This window comes from Baudoinia panamericana (assembly GCF_000338955.1).
Source record: "Baudoinia panamericana UAMH 10762 unplaced genomic scaffold BAUCOscaffold_7, whole genome shotgun sequence".
In the NCBI taxonomy this organism is placed as follows: Eukaryota; Fungi; Ascomycota; class Dothideomycetes; order Mycosphaerellales; family Teratosphaeriaceae; genus Baudoinia; species Baudoinia panamericana.
Genome location: NW_006911263.1, coordinates 786,606 through 803,054, shown reverse-complemented (window position 1 = coordinate 803,054; position 16,449 = coordinate 786,606). Strand labels below are relative to the sequence as shown.

The following is a 16,449-nucleotide window of genomic DNA, read 5'->3' as shown; positions in this document are numbered from 1 at the left end:
TATTCACTGCCTGGGCGTCGCAACGGTTTCAATACCTACGGTCGGAATGCCTCACTTTTTGCGCCCTGAACGTCCTATCGTACTTCCCACATACTGTCCAGACAGTCTCGTATATAGCTCACCGCGTTATTGTGCGCTGAGAGCGTCGCAGCTTGTGCACCTTCCAGTTGATGCTCTAGCAACCGTCTTTACACGCATTCACTGAGTCAACGCATGTACTAGTTTGTAACCCATGCGTTCACAGAACCGTCTACTTCCAACAAGAAGGAGTCAGCATAAGACCGCCGCACTTCCGAGTCTTTACATAGGCTTCAACGTACACTTCTCTGCTCAATCGAGTGGAATGAGTTGAGCACTCAACTTCCGCACACCAGCAGCATGGCGAAGTTGCAATTCGGCGACCTACCAGAGGACATCAAAGCTTTGGTCGTAGAGCATGTGAGGTGGTCGTAGACAATCACTCGGTGAATGAACTAACAGAGAACAGATACTCCGCCCAACCGACCTCAAGAACATATGCCTGGTGAACAAGCAGCTACATGGACTCGCAGTGAAAGAATTATATCGCAAGGTTGACCTGGACTTGGGCAGTCGCAATGATACCCATCTCTCCGCCTTCTTGAACCCCAACAACAAAGGTCTGAAGCACATCAAGCAGATACGCTTGCACCGTGCCAACATTCACGACCGGCGTAACACTCAACTGATCAACTTCGCCACGAGAATGCTGGTGGAGTTCTTACCCGAAGACGTGCTAGAAGAGTTTAGGTGGGTGGGCTTTCCTCGTAACTACCGCGCCCTGCAGGTCGACTGGGCGATGCCAGATCAGCAGCTGCAGAAGTGAGCGCTTTCGTGGATAACATTCGAAACTCCCGCTGACACCCTGTCCCTCCTTAGTTGGTGTCCCTGGGAGCGCTTCTCCGCTGACAACATGCTTTTGCTGTACAAGAAGCAGCGAAAGATGAAATGGCTTGAGGCTTTCGACCTTGACCGTGACATCCTACCAGAGCTCAAGAAGAATACCAAGTTGCAGGATGGCGTGTTCTCTTGTGTACGAAAGCTTGCGCTTTATCCGGAAAACCAAGCGACGCTGCAGCTCTGCCACTTTTTCGTTGAGAAGATATCGGACGTGCTAGAGGAAATGATGATCCAAGCAGACTTCGAGCCCCACGACCAAATACCGACCCTGTCACTGCGAGATATCAATGATACTGCTACCGGACCAGGCTTGCTCAGCCGCACGATTTTCAGCCACATGCTACCTTTTGAGCAGTGCACACCCTTCAGGAGCCTAACGGCATTACGATTGCATCAGATCAGCCTCCGGCATAGCGCAGATACGTGGTGTAGGATCGTCAAATTTACTGAAATACAGACTCTGGAGCTGACCAGCTGTATCGGTGCTGACACTCTGCTCGGCCAGCTTAGCAAGGCTTCGAACCTACCGAGACAGCTTAAGACGCTGGAGATACAGCACAAGGACAATACTGAACACGAGGCCTTGGTTGCACTGGACGGCTTCCTATGTCTCGTGTCTGGGATCACGGAGTTGACATTGGAACTTGAGAATGTGAAGGCTTTACCTGCCGCGGCCGGTATTATGCGCCACAGCAAAACGCTGAAGCTTCTCAACGTCCATTGCACTCCAGAGTATAGCGCGATCACTAGTCCGTCCACCGAAGTCGACGAAGTGATTTGGTCGACCGAAGAATTTGAGGACATCTGTAAGGCTTGCACTAAGCTCGAGCAACTCTCCTGCGCCTGGCCAGACACAAGCCTGATTAGAGATCCAAGCGAGGCGTGGCGGGCGTATGAAAATGCAGTTTTCTCTCATCTCAACCAACTGGTCACCCTGCACGTCTCCACCTTTCCAACGAATCAACCATCATCGCAGCTGCTTCCCAAGTCGGTGTATGAATGCCTCTTGCAACATCTGACGAAAAGGATGTTCGAGCTGGCGGTGACGTGGGGAGCTAAGGCCAGGTCGAGCACGAATTCGCACTCTCATCTATCAGCCACGGATGCAACCAATGATGTCGCAGCTGAAACCGACAGCGACCAGATGCCCTCCGAATCGACGACAACACTCCGCCTTATTGCGTTTGGAATATCCGACAAGATCTATGAGCGCGAAGACAGCAAGCACCAGGCTATCTACCTGCGTTCAACTTGCATTTCGGCCCTCGGAAAGGAACATGTCTATGCAGCACCGATAGGCTGGTGCATGAGAAATTACGTTGAGCCGCGAAGTGACGTGCTCGACTTTACGCTACATCGTGTAACGCGCATGCCGTACAAAGAGCGTGATAATCATGACTATTTTGGAGAGACTGGAGAATAAGTCCTACCTGAGCCCGATAGCAGTGTCTGCGAAGCTAAGCTCTCCGTAGGGTGATCGTGCTTGATCCTTGACGGGGATATGTTGGCAGAAGACTCCTTTCTGTGATATTATCTAAGGCCACACGCACCGCAACAGCTCCGGAGGCGAGCACCAAAGCGTCCGATGCAACGATACTGCGGGGACTGCGATATTAACATACCATAGCCACGCGTAACATGTAGAACAACAGTGACCAACGGCCTACCGGTCATGAGAGTCAGTCGCTTGCATTGACTGGAAGTATGACATACCTGCAGACTACACTCTGTTGGCAAGCAGTCTCCCGACACTTCCTGCTCCTGGATCGTTTCACATCCCCCCGTCCATACGTCTAACAAGCTACCACCATGTGCAACTGGGAATCCTACCATTACACGGAGTGCGAACATGTATCAACCGACCCGACACTTGTGATGGTATGCCGAGAGGCCGCGGCACGAGGCAGCCAGCCTTGCCCAGTACGCGAGGAACAACACCCTATCGTGGTTGAGGGTTTCTGTCCGTCGTGCAATGATTCCCAGGACGATGATGAGCCAGATGTAAGTCTTGATCAGCCGCTATCCTTGGAGTATGCCGGACGCTGATCAAGGCGTGGTGTAGGACGGCGAAACAGCTGAGCAGGACGCGGAGGATGATGGTGCAGATGCGCTGAACGAGCCGACTGCTTTTCTGAACAACAATCAATACAGAGAGCCGAACATTAGTCACAGCGCTCCTCAAGCTCAGCAGAACTGTGGTAACTATCAGGAACATGCACACGGCGATCAGCGTGGTTTTCAGCCAAGCGCAACACCTGCTAACGATTCACGGGCGAATCCTGCCCAGAGCGTGGCAGGAATTGTTGAACCACAGGAAGAGCGCAAGTACGCCGAGAAGGGCAAGCGTCATGCTCGGAAACATTGGGACCGCATACTTGAGGAGGACCTAAAGCGTGCAACAGAGCTTTCAATTGCGGAACATGGCGAAAAGTATGGGTTTCAGCCTGAAGAGGCTGTGATAAGGTCATTGCAAGATTTGCAAGTACAAGAGGAGCATCTGTTGAATGTTGCGAAGAGAATGTCTTACGTTGAGTGTTACAAGGCCACCCAGAAAGCTCAGATGGGCACCCGACAACATGGCGCACTACCCTTGGACGGTGACGACGACGAGGACAATGATGGTGCATCCACCGTGACTGGCTTTTCCACTCATTCTGGAGTGCCCCCGGCTTTTAGTGGTCACCCTCACGCAGCATTTGCAGCGTCGCAACCGACGATAAGGCCTAGTGGCCCGACTACAGCTCATGCAGCGCCATACCCGTCAGGCGAAATTCCATGTCAGGCAGGCTCATCTGGGGGCGCCGATGCGCCACGCAAGAAGGGATTCTTCGGTAAGGTGTTCGGAAGGCGGCCATCCCCTTCCGCGGCACCGAATACGCACGCGCAGCAGGCCGCATACCCGCCACAGCAGCAGACAGGGATGCCATACCCAGATCTTGCCACACGAGGCCAACGTTCGACGGCCTCCATGCCAGTGCCTCCGGGACCGGACCAAGGCTTTGATTGGACCAGCCCAAGCCTCCATTCTCCAAGCCGACCGGCGTCGTACTATCGCGTTGAGACACAGCTAGATGACGAGGACCGAAGACGTCGGAACCTCCATTCCCAGCGGAGTGGTCACTCAGCCGGTAACGGCACACCGGAGGGTAGTACCGTGGGCTCAGAAGTTGAAGAGTATGATGATGGCAGTACAGTGACGGCGGTCTCCAGTGAGGCCGCAGACGAGGTTGACCACGTGGGTAGTAATGGCTACGGTGGGCCATAGAGTCGAACGAGCCTCTAAAGCTTGGCAGCATTCTGGGTTTTGTGCTTGAAGTGAGTGGAACGTTCGTGACCGAAGATGTCAGCTGATGACCCAGTACACTCGATCATAGCGGTGTTCATCATAAGCTTTATACAATCCAGATTGTTTGCGCCGGCTGTGATGCTTACTTCATGGCTAAGCATATTTTTCGTGCTTGCCGAAACACGCAACGCCGGCGCCATGCATTGCAAACATTGTAAAACGCTTGATGCTCCAATGTAATGTGGTAATTCAATTCTTGCGCTCGACTGGTCGGTTGAGCCGTAGCGATGTCGCCACGTGATCAATGCCCGAGGAGAATGCCTCTCTGGGTCGCGTGAACGCTTGGGCAGGGAAAGATCCTGACATTGGCGATGTTCTGTGACATAGAGATAACGCGTTAGCTTACAGGTCTTGTGCCAATGCATTCACGCCGGTGCAAGGACCGAAACATGAGTACAAGCTGGAATATCGACCTACGGTGTGATGCCCCTGGCGAAACGTTTCAGTGCGATTTGCGGCTTCAAGCTCACGACATATGTGATACGGTCTGTGAAGATGTGGCTCAGCACAGCCTGCATTGCCGGTATTGCACCGAAGATGAAGCCTCCAATCGGAAAGAGGCCGGTCTCAAAGACGCCGGCGACCTGGAAGACTTTGTTGCTGAAGCCGTCGTGCTCCACCATTTCATCCAGCATGCCAGCTTTGCGCATTTCATCCTTTCGTAGCTTGACGCAGAGCTGGTGGTAACTCTCGTAGCGAAAGAAGAAGACGAGCATGAGCAGCCAGCCAGCAAGCCGACACCAGCCCGAGAAGTCGAGCGCGATGCGGAGGATCCTAGGCATGAGAAAGTCCGGAGTGAGCAAAGTAAAGATGCTCGAGGTTGTAAGGATCACTACTAGATGCGTAGGCAGGAAGTGCGCCTCGAATAGACGATGTCCAATGGTATAGACGTTCATCTTGTGAATCGGCCTTGGTCGCACAGGCCGCGTTTTTGGTTGCTTCTGTAACTGCGACTCGTGGAAGCCAATCTTCTTGTAGAAGTTGATCCAGTCAGATCTATATAACGTCAGCAGCTGTTTGCGCATGAGCTTCACTGTATCGCCGACGTACTTTGGCGCGTCCGGCGGCAAGTCTGCGCGACCCTGGTACGCTTTGCGGTGTCTGTTGACCATCGCAACTGTCTGCCTGATAGCATAGCCAGTGTCTAGCGAACCCCACATGTGTCGCAAAGCCTGTAGGTATCGGGCGTTGAGGCCGTCCAGATAGCCATAAAAGCCACGGACGTCGCTGCTCACGTTGCACTGACTAGCGGCAGCATACACAACGCGCACCTCCAAGTTACCAGAGAGTGCAAAGAAGCACTTTAGGTACATGTGCATATCCTCACCAATCGCGCCCGGGCCGGTATCCCACCCGCCAACGAATTCAACCAGCGACAGCGGTAATGAGTATACAGAGGTGGGGATGCAGACAGTCGAGCCGGAGTACAGACTAGAGATTCCGGCGCCTGCCCACATAAGGTCTGCCGTCCGGACTGGCAAAGGAACGCGGTGCAGATTCCGGTCAAACACCAGCGGCGGCACATAGACTGTTATGTCGTTGGTCTCCGGAAATTCGAGATGATATCGTGCGATCTGTGAGAAGTAGCGTGGAGGGAGATGAGTATCCGCTACAGTATACAATCAGCTTTGTGTCGCACGTTTCTAGCATTGCATCTGCGCACCGTCCATCGTGGTGATTATCACGTTCTGCCTAACCTCATGGTCTGGGTAGTCCCGCAGCACTTGCTTCGCAGCCCAGCTTTCATTGCTACTCTTGCCTTGCGCTTCGCCGGGTATGCCTTCTGGGTGGATGGTGAAGCTCATCTTATAGAATGATTTGGTATGTCTGTCAATCAACGTCTGAGCTTTGACATTGGATTTCTCTTCTTTAGCTTCCATCGCAAGATACACCTTCCGGACGTCAGCCTTATCCATCCAAGCAGGACGAATCATGTCATGCAACAGGATCATTGCTAACTCGCGCAATTGGAGGCGCACATACATGGTAACAATGCCGTGCCTGCGGGTGGGCAGCCAGCACACGTAATGTCTCTTCCAATGTTCCCATATCCTCCTTGTACGCCGGTATCATGATTACGAACAGTGGCATAGGCACTGTCAAGGTGCCCTTCTCCGTCCTAACAGACCGAGTTTTGCGCGACTTCGGATCGTCTTTGATCGAAGCGGTTGCCTTGATTTTCGCGGTTATCTCCCCAATCGCAAAGCATACCCTCGCCGGGAAGACAATGGACATGATGTGCAGCGCCACGGTATAAACGCTGAGCACCAACTGCCACCATGTTGCCTCACCAGGCTGCCTATTGCTGCTGCCTTGGCCATATGGTGCGACAACGAACGCGAAGATGAGCAATACCACCACCCAAACCACCGAGATCGCGGGTGTAATTCTTGTCAAGTACGCCCATGCACGGGATTCGGTATCGGTCATAATGCACTGCGAAAGGAGCGTGGTCGTGGGCGGAGCATGCAGAAGGAACAATGGCTCTCAGACAGCGGCGTCGCACATGCAGAAGGCGGGCATGGGAAACCAAAGAGTCCGAGGTGAAGGAGCGTGTGATGGCGTGGCCTGCTGCTGTACTGTAACTGCTCCCAAGTAATTGTGTCGGCGTGTCCCTTTGGGCGCAAAGCAATGAGGGAAAGCGTTGCAGCTGTCGCGCTACGGTTAGCGTGGTGTAGGGCCCTCGTCCCGCAGCGTGGGCCTCAGCCGATGCGGGTAATTCGTTCGTTCGTTGGGCTTGAGATTTGCATCATTTACCCGATCACTTCACGCCGCGTGTCATGTATATTGGATGATTGATCCTAGCATCCAATGTCGCGACTCGGCGACAGCTGCACAGAGTGTCTTGCTGCGGACGGTAGATCATAGACCACCATCATGCACAAGACCCTGGACATCAATGCCAGTTCCGGTTCGCTCATTGCAAATGCGTCGTCAGCGTATCAATACTGCCTGACGTCCATTCATCCTCGACAACCTTCTGCAGCCAAGCAACTTGACACAATCTTTACACATTGAGGAGCGGGGACAATGTCCATGCAGTGGGTACGCTGAAGCCGCCCCCAAACGCTTTTAGCTTTATGAAGCCGACAAGGCAGTCAGTTCTACCATCGCTATGCCATGCCTCCGATATCATCCCATTTGTTGAATCTCATGTTCTGTCGTGGCTTCGTCACGGCAGAGGCTGCCTGATGCTCATACGCTCCCTTATGCAGTCGACAATGCACCTCAATGCTCAACGCAAGATGTCATTCTGTTCTGGCGATTCACGCCCCGCAGACACCTACCATCTGTCGTCCCTCTGGTAGTCTTCTTCCCTCTCCTCGTTCTTGCCATCATCGTAGGCGTCGCCAATCCTGTCGCCGAACTGCTCGACGCCTTCAACCCGACGGCCGGCCTGCAGAAATGTTGTTAGCGCTTCGCACATTACCAAGAACTTCTAACAAGCCACGACACCTACCCAGTTCGCAACGTTCTCAGGGGCGTCGACCACATCATCCACCACATTATCGAATCCCTGCTCGATGCGGTTGCCGAACCTATCGAAGCCGGCCTCCACATTCTCCGGGATGTCCTCCACTTCCTGCACTCTTTCGCCGGTCCAGCGGGCGGCATTCTCAGGGAAGTCCTCGACGCCGTCTTCAATCCGGTCCTTATTGTCGTGGAACTCGTGGGCAAGGAATGCTCCGCCCGCCAGACCCGCTACGCCTGCCATAGCACCGTACATCATACCGTGGCCACCACCGTGGCGCTGGCTCTCTCCACGACGACCCTCGGGGTATGTTGTGGTAGTCTCTCCCACGTACCCTCTGCGGTCGGGAAAGTCCCAAGTACGCTCACCGGTTTGCTCGTTGATGAATATGTACCTCCGTTCACGGTCGTCCCAATGTGGGCGCCAGGGATACGGACACTGTGGTGGCGGCGGCCGGTCGTTGGTGTAGTATGTTGTAGTCGTCTCGGTGATACGTTCGTCTTGGCGAGGCCCACCGCCGTAGCCATAGCCGCCACGACGGTCGTAGTCTGTGGAGTACTGTTCGGTTTCGGTAATTCGCTCATCATATTCGTCGCGGCGGTTGCCACCACCGAACCAAGACATCGTAGCGTCGAGATGAGGTTGAGAAGGGGGTCGAGCTATAAGGCGAGCCAAGGGAAGCGACTTCGATGGTCGGTGTCTGAAGAGTGAGGGAGCGTGTATGAAGTAGGCGGAGGGAATGCAAACGGTGAAGGTGGTCAAAGTGTCAGTCACTGCCACGGTACATACAGCTAATGACGGTAAGCTCACTTCATCAGCTTGACGAAAGCTGCAAGCTGCAAGCCAATGGGTCTGGTGACACACAACCAACGACATCCCCTGCATGCTTGGCGGTGAGAAGCAACGACAACGACAAGGACGACAACAACAACAATGGAACCTTTGAGCGCGCACAATACGAGACAAGCTCATAAGACTCGAGAATCTGAAGCCCCTCTCGCACAGCATCTGCCTCGCATTCTGGCTCTGAACTTGAAGGCTTGTACCTGAGCTATGTCAACGTACATGTGTTCAGGGCTGCCACAAGGCCGCATCGTGCATCTGCCCCGCATCGGCCTGTGTGTGGGAGACACCTTCAGACAGTACTGCCGGTGAGCTTGGTTCGCATCTCTGACGAACAGAGGTCTTACAGTTAAACGAGGAAAGGATGGTTTAGTACGTTGCGGCAGCTTGAGTTGTTGATCAGGAGCTCACGATATCCACCTTCTCCAGGCTGTGTACTACGCCTGATGCGGCATTTGTGTCGGGCGTATCAGCTCCCGAGACACTGCAGTATATGTCTCGCGCTCCACTCCTGTTGTTTCTGCTGGTTACTGTCTAGCCCGTTTGCCGTCTACGGCTTCAAGACAGCTTCTTTATTGGCCGAATACCACGGCAGCAGTACCAAGTAGCAAATACGCGCGAAAAGACACGCTGGGAACACCGAAGACGCGTCAAGGTACGCTCGTTGGGGGGCTTAGCGTTCCGTCTTCGCACAAATCCAACGCCTAGATTCTGTCGGGCGGAACGCCACACACATGGCACGACAGGGTGGCGCACTGTCCCTCGTCCCGCTCATGGCGCCACGAGGGCACGGTCAGCTTCACTGCATTCTTAAGCCACTACTGCTCGTTCGAGTCCATACATATATGCAGAGGCTTGCGCATGAGCGCGGCGACTCCGTGCGACTCGGCTAGACAGTTCCAAAGCCACTGGTAACAATCAGCGTTTGCTGACGGCAAGCGACTTGGAAGGCGTGACGGCTGGCCCATACGGCCTGAGAAAGATGGAAATTTGCACAAGTTGCAGCACGCACTGAAGCTTCGCAAGATTCATGTGCTGGACCTCGCGAGATGGCGGTACTGGCAATGACAGGTACTTTCCCAGAGTGCTGCGTCGCATACGGCAGGAGTTACTGGCGATCAATAACAATAGGTTCTGTGGAGAGCCCGAGGGGCCCTTGAGCGAAGCTGGAAATTGCGGAGATTGCGAGCGTTCGAGTTTGAGTGTTTATCTCCAAGCCTTTCGGTACTTCTACAAACTGGATGTGCTTGGCCGATCGGACTATCCTTCGCCTTGATCGAAGGCGCCTTTACAGCCCGCTTTCGGCCGACCATTGGGCATTGCTCAACGAGCCGGGTGGATTTTCGTACTCGAGGAAGACACTTAAGCTGCACAGTGTCGGCATGGTGCATGAGCTTCATCGTAGTGACATTCCGCTCTCAGGGACAAGGCTGACCTACTGCGGAAGCTAAAAAGAAGCGAGCTCCATGAACCCGGCACTTAGACCGGCTAGCATTGGAAAGCTAGTCCCATACAGGCTCATGCGCGGCCTGATTTGCCCGAAATTGGTGTGAGATGGCTGTCGGATGCAGGAGGTGCAGAGCCGCAGGGTGGACTCTTCTCTGCCGTACCGCGGAGGCGCGAACCTTGCGCATGTCGAGCGCGTTGGCGTTGCAGCTGCAGTATTCTCGCTCTGCAGGACGAAAAAGTCAGCGCGGCCATTGGCCGATTTTATTGCTTGTCGTGAGGTCCTGGTAGCGGCCGCTTTGTAGTCGACCTCATCTCTCTTCTCAAACCTGCATCACAATCCCTACTGTACATCACGCGGTTTCGAAGTCTCCAGATCCCCCGTTTGTTGTGTGCCAGTAAACACCCCGGAAGCGGCCCGCTTTGAGGGTCCCTTCCAACTTCCAAGTGACCGGGATACCCACACTTCCAGGCCTTGACGCGTTCCCCCATGCTCAAACTATCCGACGGCTTTGGCGTCGAGCGTTCGCTACCCTGAGCAAAGCCTCGCCGTCGAGGAGAACCGCGTCGCTCCACGCCTTTCATATTCCGGATCTCGCGTCGCTGCATCTCTCCAGAGTTGCGTGCTGTGTTCGCCAGTATCACTCAGATGCTGATCAGTCCCCAGGCTGGAAATTTCTGGACATACTCAGTGCCTGCCCCTGTGGAGTGAAGCGGCGGGACACCATCGCCGCAAGCCTGGCCATGTCGGCATTTCAGCAACAACACTTCCGCTCCGAGTCTTCGAGCACAAGCACCACGTCTTATGGCTCGACCGGCTCGGCCTACCAGCTCATTCTTGACCACATCCTTACGTACCCGGGCAGCTATGAGATTCCGCTGCGGACGATGTACACGCTCAATTGCGCACCCCGCGCACAGCCGGTGCACCCTGGCAACAAAAGTCCGTCCAGCGTGGCTAGCTCGCCCATCTCCCAGCAAGGTCAATGGCACGATAGTCCAACGACACTAACCTTCACGGAGAACTTGATGGCACAGATCTCTAAACTGCCAAATCAGCCAACGTCTCTGCCACCCAGCTTCATCACGTCTTTCGTGCAGCGATGCTTTCCGCCGGAACTCATTGACGTGGACTTCCCGCAGGCTCTTACAGGACTTGACTACCTCAAAGACCTTGAGACGAGACGGCGGCGAGAAGTTGCTGCGGCAATGAGCCGTCTCGCTATAGATCGTACGACACTGGAACTGGATGATGCCTCCTTGGGTGACCGGTACCCTGGAGTACAGCAGTGGGTCATGTCAATCAACGAGAAGGAGCGCAAAGTCGACGCATTGTATACTCAAGTCTATGTCTCTCTGCGGCGGTGGATTCTCGTCAACGAGATGTCGTTGCAGCCATTTAGCAAGGTCAACTGCGTCGCTATGCTCAACACGCTGTATCCGCCCACAGTACCGGCACCGCTCACCTCGACATTGACCTCTGCTGTGTTGAAGGACCAGCGAGACGGTTTCTTCAAGTATATTGTCAATGTTGAGCAGAAAGGTCCACGAATTCTGACCAACCTGATGAACCAAGGCAAGGTGCTTGGCGAGGAGAACGGCTGGGCTGCAGCAGTACGCACCCTTGGCAAATATTTGCAGCTAGCAAACAGCATAATCGTCGAATGCTGTGAGATCACCGATGTCCAACATCTTTCCTCTCAAACGCCAAGGGACTCCGGCACCTCGAAGACGCCTCGAAAAGTGGACTCTGGCGTCAGCTTCAACGCCAGTGAACCTCTACCTAGCGAGCCACACGTGATAACTGAAACAATGGTTCCTGTCGAGCCGCACAGTCGACCGAAGACACCATCTGGTCAACGATATGGCACGCCGCTTGAGATGCTGGCTCGCGGTCTGAAAACCATCGGACGCAGCAGGAACAATGTTACAGAGATGATCGAGCCCCTTCCGAAAGGTCGCAGCTCACCCTCACGGACATCACCGGAGAAGGCCAAGGGTCTGCGCAAGATGCGTAGCCTCGGAGCACTGAGCGACCGGAAGGCTCAGATATCTTCGCCGAGCGCGCCTGACTTTGATGTGGATGCAATGCGATTGCAACGAATGAGGTACGAGGCGAGTACCGCAGCGTCACACACGCCTAGGAGGCAGCATCACGAGATATGATCTTGGTCGTTGCCTACTTATGGTACGCTATGCTTATGGTGTTCATGCGATTATGTTATGATCGATGCGCGCCGCCATCGCTGCTAATGCATTTGACGCGTTGATGCGGGTTTCCTTTTACGCACGGGTGCGCTACAGGACTAGATGACCCTCGCGGGTGGCACTTTGCTTCTAATGTGTATTCGAGTCGGCGCTACAATAGGGTGGTGACATGCGGAGTTCAGCCGAGCGCTGGCGAGCAGGGTGGCGCAATGAGTTTTGGTGAATATGGAAGCTAACGTCGCTCCGGTAGTCGCGGAGCAGCTATATGTACGTTTCATGACACTTTAGGCTCCTGATGTGTATATAGGCAGAGATGCGGGTGAATCAACCATGAGCTGCTGCTCAGGCTAGAAGCTCCAGGGCACACAACGCCTCACACTCATGCTTCATTGTCACCACTCGGGGCTCGTCTACTTGGTGCTGGCGCGCGCCTAGATTAAGCCGCATAATCGAGTATGTCGCGCGTTCCACAGTACATTTGGTCCAGACACTCCTTTCATATCTACGACCAGGTATCCTTGCACGGAAGTAAGCCACTCTGAGGTCTGTCTGTGTGGACTCAGCCATTGCAAACATTAATGCTGCCACATCGGAAGGTTAGGAGATCGCAATCTGATGGTCAAATTGGCTTTGAACTTTACGAAGACGTCTTGAAGGCGCAAAGAACCTTCAGTAGCGCGCCGCCAGCACTGCTGAAACATGCTTGGCTGGACACAACATGAAACGAAGTAGCTAGGTTCTGCCAGTAGAATCTTGATCTATACTGGGAGCAGCACCTTCACACCGAGGAACTCATCCACCCCAAACTTGACGCCACCAATTTCTTGCACGCCGCCCGATTTCTCCTCTGGCGCCACCTGACTCCGTGTGCTGATTTGAATCTCGCGCCATTGCTTGTTCGTCGGGACCGGGATACCGGCATCTATAAGCTTCTTGTATTGCTGGAATACGCCTTGTTCCATGACGAAGCCTTCGCGCTGTAGCAGGGGTGATTCGACCGCGGGCATTAGTCTCATGTCGCCTTTGGAAGCATTAAACAAAACCAGCGACAGTCGTTCGAACTCTTCTTGATCGGCAGGAGTGTCGGTCACCTTATGCTTCGTCGCTTTAAAGTGGCCTCCAGAGACGATCTCGAGAGCTTCGCCGAGGTTGACTACAAGCGCTCCAGGATTATACTTGACGGGTTGCCACCTGTCTTGCTTCGACCAGATGTGGAGTGCGGTGACTGGGACTGAGAAGAGAAGGGTAGTGGTGCCATAGTCAGTATGGCCATACATCCTTACAGACTTGCGGCGCTTCTTATCTTCACCGAGCAGAGGATGAAACAAGGCATGTCGGAAGTACCCATCGCCTACCGTGCTGTCCTGGGATTGAATGTGATCCCAGAGATAGTTGTCCGGGAGTTCAAGGACTCTCGAAAGCAGCGTAAGAAGCCGTCGGTTCACCGAGCCTGTCAGATACTGCATCGAGGTCAACCAAGAAACACTCTACTCACATTGTATGCACTCACGTCGCAAAAAGCCGTGATCTCGTCCATAAACGGTAGGATACAGTCAGGCACCCTATCACGGTTCTCAATCTCCCCACGATAGAAATTGAACTGCTCAATGCCATCGAATTCTCCTGCCTCCCTCTTCCATCCCCACTGCTGCTTCCAACCTGCGAAGCGTCCAGATGATGGGTCCCATAATAGCCGCTGCTTGTCATCGTCGGAAATATTGCGGTGCAGATATTGCGCAAGATCGAATTGGCGCTGAAGCTGTTCTAGAGAAACACCATAGTTGGTGAGAAACAGAAAGCCGTCTTCTCTGATGGCTGTCTTGGTTAGCTCCACCAGATCTCGCACAACATCTTCGTCTGGCGAGTCAAGCAATGACAGATCAATGGTATGCAGTGTCGCCCAATCCAAGTCAGCTTGTGTCGTTGGTGGTCGTTGCCATCTGGGTACTATTGGCTTCCCTTCGATATTTGGCGAGGTGAATGGTGCCGACATCGCCACCGACTCGTCAAAGATCGAACCTATACAGAGAAGCACGTTAGACAAGATGACACCCTACCTTGTATGTCCTCCTGCACGCTGCCCCGCTTTGCAGCACGCTTGAGCTTGCCTATCTTTCAAAATCCTACAGTGATAGGCGGAGACACATTGATGAGGCTTACGCTCTGTACAAGTGGATAGATCTGCGTTGCCTATCTTTGCAGCAGCCCGCTGCATGCATATGGCTGCAACACCGAGGATGAACCTGCCACAGTTTGAACACTCATCATCTTTCTCCACGACAGAGCTTCGTCCATCGTCCGAGCAACATCAACCGAAATATGGACGAGAAAGTTATCCCACCCTCTCCGACCAAGGACACAGCCAGTGGCACGTTTGAAAATTCCATCGACCATGTTGCCGAGAAGAAGGTCGTTCGCAAGATGGACCTTAATTTGATCAGCATCTTCGGGCTGCTATATCTCTTGTCCTTTTTGGATCGCTCGAACATTGGCAATGCGAATTTGACTGGTTTCAGCACCGACCTTCATTTGGTGAACAACCAATATGGTGCTGCGGTATCGGTCGTGTATGCGACCGTACGTCTTAACGACTCCTCAACGAAGAAACGACGCTGACTGCAATGGCAGTACGTTGTGTTTGAGCCAGTATACAATATCCTATTGAAGATTGCGACGCCGAAGTTATTGATGACTTGCTCTTGCATCGCCTGGTCCGCGCTTACAGTTGGCACCGCATTTGTCAAGAATTTCAGCCAGCTTATCGGTGTTCGAGTCTTGCTTGGTGCGGCAGAGGCGGCGATCATCCCTTGCATACTGCTGTACATCACTATGGCAGTAAGATCGACTGGACCCGGACCTTGTCAATCGATGGCTGACTCGCATTAGTATAATCGTGATGAGTATGCCGTCCGGCAGACCTATGTGTTCACCTTCTCAGCGATCTCTGGAGCCTTTGGCGGTCTACTTGCCTTCGGTCTGACGCGATTGCGTACGGCGGGTCTGCATGGCTGGCAGTGGGTAAGTCGCATTGCAGAGGGACCATTGTTCGCTTGTGTTCGCTGACACGGGTATCGGGAAACAAAGATGTACATTGTCGAAGGTATAATATCTTTCTGTCTAGCGCCAGTCGTCTTCATCTGGCTACCCAACTCTGTTAGCGAAGCGCGTTGGCTCAATCAGTCGGAGAAGGCATTGTTGGCCCTCCGCCTCGAGCGCAACAAGGGTGTCTATGATGCTGAGGAGCGCTTCCGGTGGAGCGAGATCGTCCGCTGTCTCAAAGATCCCAAGCTCTATGTGCAGGCTATCTCACACTTTGGGATCGACACCACACTCTATGCTGTGACAACCTTTATGCCCAAGATTATTGCTGGACTGGGGTTCACTTCCACCATCAACGCACAGCTTCTAACGGTGCCGGTTTACGCTGCTGCAGCAATCTCTTACTTGATCATTGGCTACATCTCCGACAAGGTGAAGCTCCGGTCACCATTCTTGATTGGCGTGCTTATATCATGTTTGATCGGCTACATCATCCTAGCGGTCCCCTCGACCAGTGTCGGCGCCCGCTATTTTGCTGTCTTCATGGTCGCCATTGGTCTTTACGCCAGTACATCGCTTAATCTGGTATGGGCAAGCTGCAACCACTCTGGGTACTTCAAGAGAGCTTTCGCCACTGGGATGATACAATTGGTGGGGAACAGCGCTGGTGCCGCGATTGGCTTCATCTTCAAGGCCCAGACCGCTCCGAGGTACTTTGAAGGTATGCATTTCGCGATTGGGATGACGATCATGTCAATATGCTTGATTGGTGTAAACCTTTGCATTGTGATCGCTGGTAATAAGCGGAAACGGAGAGAAATTGCTGAAGGTGCCGTGGATGAGCCGGCGCTCATGGATCAGAACCCACATTTCTTGTACTACCTCTGAGCCGATAATCATAACGACTTGGTCATCAGCACATCAGGTAGATGGGAAGTCAGTGGTTCCGACTGCTGAGCACAGGTGGTAGCACCGTTAGTATATTATTGAACCAAGGTGCTATGCGAGGTTCGTATGCACTGTGTCAGAGCCCTGCAAGTCCGCAATGGTGACGATGTCGCCGCAGCGATGGAAGCAATCGCAAAAGGAGAAGTGGAGCGTTTCCCCAGACTTTCGGCCCCACCATGCCCCTGCATCTGGCAGGCACGGAGGGAGCAAGGGATCTTGCGGGCCATCC

General features: G+C 53.6%; 8 protein-coding genes across 8 annotated transcripts; 5 read left to right on the top strand and 3 right to left on the bottom strand.

Moving 5' to 3' along the window:
- The first annotated feature begins 137 nt into the window (after window positions 1–137).
- On the top strand, window positions 138–2,534 carry BAUCODRAFT_507579 (uncharacterized protein). Its single transcript, XM_007679020.1, has 3 exons — window positions 138–438; window positions 488–768; window positions 898–2,534. Exons 1-3 carry the CDS (start codon window positions 379–381, stop codon window positions 2,339–2,341), a joined length of 1,785 nt encoding a protein of 594 aa, XP_007677210.1. The 5' UTR covers window positions 138–378; the 3' UTR covers window positions 2,342–2,534.
- Window positions 2,535–4,430, top strand: BAUCODRAFT_507306 (uncharacterized protein). The gene is made up of 2 exons (XM_007679019.1): window positions 2,535–2,919; window positions 2,981–4,430. The coding sequence occupies exons 1-2, from the start codon at window positions 2,728–2,730 to the stop codon at window positions 4,181–4,183; spliced, it is 1,395 nt and encodes a 464-aa protein (XP_007677209.1). The 5' UTR covers window positions 2,535–2,727; the 3' UTR covers window positions 4,184–4,430.
- A 247-nt stretch (window positions 4,431–4,677) lies between these two features.
- Window positions 4,678–6,694, bottom strand: BAUCODRAFT_148743 (uncharacterized protein; the record flags this gene model as incomplete). Its single annotated transcript, XM_007679018.1, has 4 exons — window positions 4,678–5,260; window positions 5,315–5,873; window positions 5,928–6,156; window positions 6,248–6,694. 4 exons carry the CDS (start codon window positions 6,692–6,694, stop codon window positions 4,678–4,680), a joined length of 1,818 nt encoding a protein of 605 aa, XP_007677208.1.
- Window positions 6,695–7,184: 490 nt separating this feature from the next.
- On the bottom strand, window positions 7,185–8,928 carry BAUCODRAFT_34647 (uncharacterized protein). The gene is made up of 2 exons (XM_007678631.1): window positions 7,725–8,928; window positions 7,185–7,661 (listed from the first exon to the last, which is right to left on the bottom strand). Exons 1-2 carry the CDS (start codon window positions 8,619–8,621, stop codon window positions 7,548–7,550), a joined length of 1,011 nt encoding a protein of 336 aa, XP_007676821.1. The 5' UTR covers window positions 8,622–8,928; the 3' UTR covers window positions 7,185–7,547.
- Window positions 8,929–9,608: 680 nt separating this feature from the next.
- Window positions 9,609–9,878, top strand: BAUCODRAFT_34646 (uncharacterized protein; the record flags this gene model as incomplete). The annotated part of the gene is made up of 1 exon (XM_007678630.1): window positions 9,609–9,878. A coding segment is annotated over one exon (247 nt), but the record flags the coding sequence as incomplete, so codon positions are not given.
- An 891-nt stretch (window positions 9,879–10,769) lies between these two features.
- Window positions 10,770–12,191, top strand: BAUCODRAFT_123171 (uncharacterized protein; the record flags this gene model as incomplete). Its single annotated transcript, XM_007679017.1, has 2 exons — window positions 10,770–11,951; window positions 12,018–12,191. The coding sequence occupies 2 exons, from the start codon at window positions 10,770–10,772 to the stop codon at window positions 12,189–12,191; spliced, it is 1,356 nt and encodes a 451-aa protein (XP_007677207.1).
- A 607-nt stretch (window positions 12,192–12,798) lies between these two features.
- Window positions 12,799–14,358, bottom strand: BAUCODRAFT_139931 (uncharacterized protein). Its single transcript, XM_007679016.1, has 2 exons — window positions 13,744–14,358; window positions 12,799–13,693 (listed from the first exon to the last, which is right to left on the bottom strand). Exons 1-2 carry the CDS (start codon window positions 14,224–14,226, stop codon window positions 12,992–12,994), a joined length of 1,185 nt encoding a protein of 394 aa, XP_007677206.1. The 5' UTR covers window positions 14,227–14,358; the 3' UTR covers window positions 12,799–12,991.
- Window positions 14,359–14,408: 50 nt separating this feature from the next.
- Window positions 14,409–16,286, top strand: BAUCODRAFT_109550 (uncharacterized protein). The gene is made up of 4 exons (XM_007679015.1): window positions 14,409–14,810; window positions 14,862–15,068; window positions 15,120–15,251; window positions 15,318–16,286. Exons 1-4 carry the CDS (start codon window positions 14,553–14,555, stop codon window positions 16,158–16,160), a joined length of 1,440 nt encoding a protein of 479 aa, XP_007677205.1. The 5' UTR covers window positions 14,409–14,552; the 3' UTR covers window positions 16,161–16,286.
- The last annotated feature ends 163 nt before the right edge of the window (window positions 16,287–16,449 follow it).